The 9,006-nt window shown below is 34.7% G+C and overlaps 1 protein-coding gene across 1 annotated transcript; it reads left to right on the forward strand.

Moving 5' to 3' along the window:
- The first annotated feature begins 1,764 nt into the window (after window positions 1–1,764).
- PCLAF (PCNA clamp associated factor) lies at window positions 1,765–8,745 on the forward strand. Its single transcript, XM_031955397.1, has 4 exons — window positions 1,765–1,865; window positions 2,101–2,181; window positions 4,546–4,714; window positions 7,638–8,745. The coding sequence occupies exons 1-4, from the start codon at window positions 1,820–1,822 to the stop codon at window positions 7,693–7,695; spliced, it is 354 nt and encodes a 117-aa protein (XP_031811257.1). The 5' UTR covers window positions 1,765–1,819; the 3' UTR covers window positions 7,696–8,745.
- The last annotated feature ends 261 nt before the right edge of the window (window positions 8,746–9,006 follow it).

Below are 9,006 nucleotides of genomic sequence, written 5' to 3' on the forward strand. Positions count from 1 at the left end.
AATAAATACCTTCCAATTCCCAAACTCACTCAATTGTATTTAGTCCCTTTCCCCAACTTTGCCCCAACTTTGTGGAAAGCCTAATTTCACTGAACAGCAATCTCTTTTTTATCTAACTATCCCAAAACTCAATCATAAGAAATACCCTTCTTTCTTTTTTTTTCTTTCTTTTTTATTAATCAATTTGGGGATAAAAAAAAAAAACCTCAATTAAATTGGATTTGTGTAATCTATAAAACAAAATAAATGGGTCATGCCCATTTTAGTTTATTTTAAAAACTAAAGTAATTCATTGTTGGTGGAACTGTGAATACATCCAACCATTCTGGAGAGTAATTTGGAACTATGCTCAAAAAGTTATCAAACTGTGCATACCCTTTGATCCAACAGTGTTACTACTGGGCTTATATCCCAAAGAGATCATAAAGAAGGGAAAGGGACCTGTATGTGCAAGAATGTTTATGGCAGCCCTTTTTGTAGTGGCTAGAAACTGGAAACTGAGTGGATGCCCATCAGTTGAAGAATGGCTGAATAAATTGTGGTATATGAATATTATGGAATATTATTGTTCTGTTAGAAATGACCAACAGGATGATTTCAGAAAGGCCTGGAGAGACTTATATGAACTGATGCTGAGTGAAACGAGCAGGGCCAGGAGATCATTATATACTTCAACAACGATACTATATGATGACCAGTTCTGATGGACCTGGCCATCCTCAGCAACGAGACCAACCAAATCATTTCCAATGGAGCAGTAATGAACTGAACCAGCTATGCCCAGAGAAAGAACTCTGGGAGATGATTAAAAACCATTACATTGAATTCCCAATCCCTATATTTATGCACACCTGCATTTTTGATTTCCTTCACAAGCTAATTGTACAATATTTCAGAGTCTGATTCTTTTTCTACAGCAAAATAACGTTTTGGTCATGTATACTTATTATGTATCTAATTTATATTTTAATATATTTAACATCTAGTGGTCATCCTGTCATTTGGGGGAGGGGGTGAGGGGTAAGAGAGGAAAAATTGGAACAAGAGGTTTGGCAATTGTCAATGCTGTAAAGTTACCCATACATATAACCTGTAAATAAAAGGCTATTAAATAAAAATAAATAAATAAATAAAACATATCTAACTTAAAAAAAAAGTAATTAGTTTTTAAAAATCTTGATTGAACTAAATTTGTGTAATCTTTAAATAAAAATAAATGTCTTGCACATGCCGGCTTTTTTTTTAAATTAAGAAAAAAGAATAAAATTGTAAACATTCGAATTGGATATAAGTAATTTGTCAATGTTATTTACAAATCATAAATTTAATTGTAATTTGTAATTTAATTGTAATTGTTTAAATTTATAAAATGTTTAAAAAATAAACTCACATTTCAGCTTTTTAAATAACTTTTTAAAAATAACTTTCACCAAATTTTTCGTATGTATGTGTGTATGTATGTATTTGAGTATGTATGTTACAGACAAGATTACGCGGCTCTCAGGAAAAGCCGCGCCCATCCAGAAACAAGGACCAATTACAAGTCTCTCTGCTTTGATGGATGGTTCTATTCTTCATCCTGTCTTGTTTTCTACATCGCCGGACGCTGTTGATTAGCCCATGAATCGGAGAATGAGCCAACGGGAAAGGGGGAGGTGTCGAGCCCAGGCAGGGCGCGGGAAACCGGCTGGTTTAAATGGCGGAGCCGGGCGCGCGGGAGTTCTAGTTTTCCAGCTGCGCAACTTTGGGCAATCTCTGAACTCCGTGCGCTGATTTTGTCCCGGTCCCCGTAGTTTCTCCATCCCCTCCAGCTTTGGCCATGGTGCGGACTAAGGCCGACTGCGTGCCGGGCTCCTACCGAAAAGGTAATTCCGCGGGGCTGGGCTGGGCTGGGCTGGGCTGGCTGCAAGTTACTCGGGCTACCCCGTTAAGCCTGCGCGCCAAAAACCTGTCCCGGAGGCTGGAGGCCCAGAGTTTCCTCCTGCAGGACAGTCTGCAGGGTCGGGTCCCCTTCCTCCTACCCCTTTCTTTCTCCTCCTCCTCTTGTGTCTTCTCCTCCTTCTCCGACTTTCTCACCGCCTTGTTTCTCTCTCCCCTCAGTGGTAGCGGCTCGAGCACCCCGGAAGGCGCTGGGTCACTCCAGCTTCGCCAACGCCTCGCCTTCGCCCCCGTCCCGGAAAGGTAAAGACTCCTCTGCTGTCCCCCGAAGGACTGCAGACCTGTGGGGATCGGGGTTGAGCTGGGGCAGGTTTGCCGAGCCGAGCTTGTGGCTTGGTGGCCAGAGCTCCCTTTTTTTGTTTGTTTATTTCAATAAGCATTGTTAATGACCCGAATTTTTAATTTCGTGGGGATTTTTATGGAGGTATTTTGTGGGGATAATAATTTTTAAATCCAGTCTATCTTTGCAAGTGAGATAACCTGTTAATGGCTTTGCAAAACTCTCTAACTCTGTCGCTAATATTTTTGTCTGTATGGCGCTATAGAAACGCCATCTCTTGAAGTTCATTATCTATTCCACTCCTAGAATGTGGTTTTTATTCATCTCGGGTCTCAGTCAAGTCCCAGCTCAAATCCTCTTAGTTGCAGATAACTTTTCTTGGTTCCCTTAATACTAATGCCTTCCCTCTGAGATTATCTCCAGTTTGATCCGTTTATATAATTTGCTTGCACATAATTATTAGTTGTTTTATCTCTCCTATTAGATTGCAAACTTGTCAAGAGTGGAAATTGGTTTTTTTGTTTAGTTTAGTTTTGTTTTTGCTTTTCTCTGTATTCCCCGTTTCTAACTCAGTGAGTGGCGTAGTAGATGCTTAAATACTTGCTGACTTGACTTGGTTATAGTGATTTGTGTCCTTTGACTGTTTTCGATTGACCGAGGTATGGTCACATACCTTCAAATATGACATTCATATTTCACCTCCCGCCCATGAAGATAAAAAGGAAATGCTAGCTGATTTTTGCCTTCCTTGAGCAGGAAGTTGTACAGGGGAGGAAAGTATTTCAGGATCTTATTCAGAAGGTGAAAAGAAGATAGAAAAGGAAACTAAAAGAATAACATTGACTTTAATATAAAAGGAAAAGTTGTTATACCTGAGTCTGGGAAAAGATATTGAGTCAGTCTTTTTCAGATGGAGATCTGGTTGGAGACATCCAGTAGGCAGTTGATGTGGAATCAACAATTAAAGAAGGACCCCCTTTGGAAGAGAAAGAATAAAGAGACCCAAGAGCAATTCAGAGTGTAATCTTTGGAACTGATTTTTAAGTGAATGGAAGAATGAATGATTGAAAAACCCTTAAATGTGTAGTATGTACCAACCATTATGTCTTTAAGCATTGAGGAAATAAGTAGTTTAAGTATAGCTAGACAGCTTCTGCTCTCAAGGAGCCTCATCCATATCTAATGAGAAGAGACAACATGTAAATGAAAGTTTAGCTTCAGGGATGATGGAAAAGGCCAGAAATCTGAAGGACAGATGGCAATCCCTAAGGGTTCTTAGGATCAGAGTATAATTGACTTGAACCATTAAGGTAATCTAGCCTTCTTTAACTGGAGGGTACTGAAGCCCCCGGGGATTTTAAGTGAATTAGTCTTTGTTGTGGTCACAAGGATTGAAATAGTCAGAATTTGAATCCACTTTTCTTTGACTCCAGGTCCTGTACTCTTTTACTAGACCAAGTAGCTTCCCAAACATCAAAATTGTTGAAACTTTTGATCATGGAAGCACTCTTGACTTTTCCTAAATTAAATCTTAAACTGAAAAAATATATCACTATATAGATGCAAGGGAGCAAGTAGTGGAAACATTTTTTTTTTTTTTTTTGGTACCAATGGCAATTTCTGTGGTTTGCAGAATAATTAAAATCAATGTCCTAAGTTTATCTTAGTAAATGGGAAAATAGAATTTTGGAGTTGAAAGGGACTGGAAGAAACCTAAGATTTATTGACTTAAAATCATTCAGCTAGTCTGTGGTTGAACTGCAACTAAAATGTATTTATTTTATTCTTCCTATTAACTTTAAGGAAATGGAGTTCCTCAAAAGCTGTTTAAGCCTTATTACTTTTTTATTATCTCCACTTTTACTATTTTATCACAAATTAAATTTGTTTTTATAGAATGGGTAAAGCTAAAATTTTTGAAAAAGTTGGAAGGAAATCCATATCTAGCTCTATTTCAAGTGTCTCCTGATTCTAAAACCAGCTTTTCTTCTACCATTACTCTTTGCTACCCAACTGTATGACTTTGCTAAATTTATTAGTTTAGTGTTTTTGTTAGAAAAAAGTATTATTTGAATAACAATTTCATAACTGAAATATTTTTCCATTCAATGACTAGCACTTTAAACTTAATTGACTCATTGAGTATGCATTTTTGTATGTCATTTGTTGCAGGACATTTTAAATTGGGATTAATATTATTTCCCAAAGACTTTGAAAAGTAGATGTTACTAAAAGTACTTTGGGATTTTTTAGGTAAGCGGGAAATTAAATACATGTTTATGTAAAGGTGATATTCATAAGTCTAATGTATCATTTTTCTTTTCCAGTTGAAAGTAAGTATGCAGGTGGGAACCCAGTATGTGTACGCCCAACACCCACATGGCAGAAAGGAATTGGAGAATTCTTTGGGATGTCATCTAGACACTCAGAAAAAGAGAATCAAATTCCTGATGAAGCAGAGGCAGGAAGTAGTGGCCTAGAAAAATCTAAAAGAAAGTAAGTTTTAATTTAATGGGTAGGTTGAAAACATTTTAAGCAGTTTTAAAATTTGCATTAAAGCTAATGAGATGAATTATTTGATCCAAAATATTTTCACTCACTTGCTTAAACTAATTCTAAAATGTAAATCTTAATAGCCTTAGAAACACCTCAAAATATATCATTGCAATTTGATTTGTCAATTATTAGCAAATTGTCCCCTTTTTTTTAATCTTTTAAAGAAAATTAGTCCTTTTTTGGTCATGTCTGACTCTTCATGAGCCCATATGAGATTTTCTTGATAAAAATATTGGAGTGTTTTGCCATTTCCTTTTCCAGCTCATTTTATAGAGGAGGAAACTGAGGTAAACAGGATCACACAGCTAGTAAGTGTCTGTGGTCATATTGGAACTTGGGAAGATGAGATTCCCTGACTGCAGATCCAGCATTCCATCTATTGTCACAACTAGCTGCCTCTAAGAATTGGAGCCTGGCATTGTAATAGGGTTGTCTCAGGTCTTACTATGATTTTATAAGTCTCTATGTGAATTATTTCTTTTGATCTTTAATTTCCATTTCATACTTTTTAAGCTACTTTGAAAGAGATTTTGATTTTGTGGTTGTTGTTCTGAACTTAACATCAAATAAGATGAGCATTTCACAAACTATAGACTAAGTAGAACAAGAAAGAAGATTTTATGTGAAGCTGCAAATCTGAATTAGGAAGAGCTTGCTTTTCTTTTAAAATATATAATAAATTTAACATCTTATTTTTAAACTTGTTCTGCTTAACTATATTTTCTTCTGACCAGTTCTCTTCTATAATGTGAAGCTGCAAATCTGAATTAGGAAGAGCTTGCTTTTCTTTTAAAATATATAATAAATTTAACATCTTATTTTTAAATTGTTCTGCTTAACTATATTTTCTTCTGACCAGTTCTCTTCTATATATTTTCAAAAATGCTTCACTGACCATTTTTCTTACTTTTGAAAAATTTTTTGATATCTCCATAGACTCTACTTTCAACTCTTTACTCCAAATTGAAAAAAACCTAAAACCTTTATATCAGACATATACTGTTAACCAAAACAAATCTCTGCATTGGACCAGTCTAGAAACATGTTTCATTGAGTACTTTGAGGTTATCACTTTTTTTGTCAGAAGATAAATAGCACATTCATCACTGTATTTTGGAATTTTATGTCATGGCATTGATTTAAACGTTCTAAGTCTTTCAATATTATTTTGTGTTTACAATGTTATTCTCTGGCGTCTGCTTACTTTGCATCACTTCGTACAAATCTTCCTAGATTTGTCTAAGTTATTTAAAATTTATGAAGAAATAATTTTAAAATACTGTCTCATGAAACTGTAAACATTTTTTTGAATGAAAAAATAAAAGGTTTGGACAAAGAAATGCTACTTTTACATATGTTCCTTGCTTATTTACATCTTATGATTTATCTATCTCTACATATGAATTGGAGGTAGGGGTTATGTAATGGCATATTTGACCCGTATTTCCTAAATAAGTTTTTGTGCTTTTCACTGTTCCAAGAAAAGCTAGAGGGTAAAGATAAATTGTGACCTAATAATTGGCTTAGGCCCAGACTGCTTATTTGTCATCCCATTGATCATTCCTTGCTTGCCATTATAGTCTTACAAATTTATTGGATTTATGGGACTGAATAAGATACTCTGGTTAACTTTTGTTCCAATGTCATCAATCCTTTTTTCTTCTATTATTTGTGACTTCCATCATATTAGAGAAAGACATGTAGCTCAAAAGACAATATTCTTAATTATTGTAAAGCTAAAATATTTTATAGGCTTTCCATAGTCTGGAAAGATACCATTGTTACACTTAGTTGCCAAGTCTTGTTAGTTGTATTTACACAAGCTGGCTCAGCCTTCAGGAGCAGCTCCCCACCCATGGGATACCCTGTAATATTAAAAGTAACATACGTGACTCACTCTATTTTGTTTTTTAACCACTACTTAAGTGAAGCTAAGTTTCAGCTGCTTATGTGTAATCTGAGAGTGGAGAAGTTACAAAATTATTCCCCCTTCCAAGAACACTTAATTTAAAGAATGTCACAAAACGCTCCCTTTTTCTTTTTTCCTCAGTGCCTCCTGATTACCTTCCACTCCCCTTTGGTCAACCCTCACCCTCACCTCATTGTCTCCCAGTCCCCTCTTTCAATAAAAAATCTGGTATCTTGAAACTGTCATCCCATTTTTCGTTCCTCCAAACTGCCTATTAACTGGGTAAAGGCTTATCTGGGTTCTTGATTATTGACAACCTTGAACCAGGTTTGTTTTACAAACAACATGTCCTACTAAATAAATTGTTTGTCTAGATGAAACTTGTTATTGTTGTTGTTGGTTTGGTTTGGTTTGGTTTTTACTCTAACAACCCCCACCCCATGACATTTAGTTTTATAATTTCTCTACTTTGAAAAAGTTATAATGAACATGAAGTTGATTTGCTTGAGGTCTGATAATTAGTTTCCAGAACCCAGCCAAGCCATTTCATAGACTGCCCTTTGCAACTGGATTACTTTTGTGTCTAACATATATTAGACAGACAATAATAAATTGCTAAAGTAGAAAGCTGCATATCACTCATGTACCAATATGCTTGGCTACATGTCCAATAAGAAGATAGATGATAATATTGAATTATAGTATCTATTGAAGAGGAAATACTGAATCATAGAAAAAAATTAAAATTTGACATTTTTGCCGGGTACTGAATATTTAGGTACCTGTCATTTTTTGTGCAGCTTTTGATGATGTAGTATTTATTTTTCCTTTCTGTCTAGCCACTAAAACCCAACAGTGCTGCCTTCATTTCCCTTTAGGGATAGCATTATAATTGTTATTTTTAAGTATTTGATTCTTGAGTAACTTCTAAAATTCTTTGTATTCTTTCCATAGATCTTGTCCTTTGCAACCTGATCCCACAGAAGATGGTGAATGTTCAGATGAAGAATAGAATATTCTCATGTACCTTCACTTTCATCAGAATTCTAGGATGTACATTTGTGTAAATATGTTTATTTACCATGGTTAGGGTCTAATTTTGTTGTACAGAAATTTAATTAAAAATACTAAAAAAATATATGCTTAAATTCAGTCAGTAATAAGTAGTTCCAGATGGGAGACTATTAGATTATTATATGCATATATAAATAATTAGCATTGCCATCAATATTAAGCAGTATTCTTATTCTTAATGCTATAACTTTCTTGTATCAGAAAACTACATGGTATTATATCTAATTTGTGACATTGGAGATTGGCTTGAGTCTTTGTGCCACTGCCATTTTTTTTTTGGCATCTTGTTTGAAAATAGTGCCATATTTTTGTTCTTCATTTGCTTGAAAAGCAGTTAGACTTTGCACATTTAAAATTTTTCTTCCTAGTATTAACAAAACTGAAGGAATATACTACTAGTGACAACTTTCTTCAGAAAGAGGTCAAATGCAATTTTGAAAGCATATAGAGAGATATCCTCCAGTTAGGAAAAGGTTGTTTTTCGATTTATCTTAAATTTTTAATAAGTAGAAGCTCATAATGCATTTTTATATGTTAAGTTTACTTTTAGGATAAAATATTCAATTTCTGGCAGCTCTTTTCATAGTGGCAAAAAATTGGAAATTGTAGGAACATCCATCAATTAGGGAATGGACAAGTGGATTAGAATACTATTGTGCACTAAGAAATGATTTGCAGGAAGCTTTCTGAAAAAACCAGCAAAACTTGCATGAACTGTTGCAGAAGTGAAGTGAGCAGAACCAGAAGAACACTGTATACAGTAATCGCAATATTGCATGATTGTCAACTATGAATGACTTAGATATTCTCAGCAATACAGTGATCTAAAAGAATTCCAAAGGATCTACTATGAAAAATACTATGTACTTTCAGTGAAAGTACTAATGGGATCCAGATACACTTTGAAACATACTTTTTTGGTTCTGCATTTCCTTTTGTAACATGACTAACAGGGAAATATTTTTCATGACTGCACATGAATAATCTATATCAAATTGTTTTCTGAAGGAGGGGAGAGGGAAGAAAGAATTTGGAACTCAAAATTTTAAATGAATGCCTTTCATTTTTTACATGTCATTGAGAAAAAAAATTAAGACAAAACATTTATATTAATCAAGCATTGTTATTTTAATAGCTTTACAGCTTACAAAATGCTTTCCTGACAGGAGCTTTGTAGTAGATAGCATGGAAGTAATAATATCAATTTCCATTTCTATACAGAATTTATCCTTAAAGCCTTTCAATGTTG

The sequence above is a fragment of the Sarcophilus harrisii genome, chromosome 2 (assembly GCF_902635505.1).
Source record: "Sarcophilus harrisii chromosome 2, mSarHar1.11, whole genome shotgun sequence".
NCBI lineage: Eukaryota > Metazoa > Chordata > Mammalia > Dasyuromorphia > Dasyuridae > Sarcophilus > Sarcophilus harrisii.

Bases quoted from the DNA above. Each gene is read 5' to 3' on its own strand.
- PCLAF (XM_031955397.1), top strand. From the start codon at position 1,820: ATGGTGCGGACTAAGGCCGACTGCGTGCCGGGCTCCTACCGAAAAG. The intron at 2,182-4,545 runs GTAAAGACTCCT...TTTCTTTTCCAG, and splicing joins TTCGCCCCCGTCCCGGAAAG to TTGAAAGTAAGTATGCAGGT. The intron at 4,715-7,637 runs GTAAGTTTTAAT...TTCTTTCCATAG, and splicing joins CTAGAAAAATCTAAAAGAAA to ATCTTGTCCTTTGCAACCTG.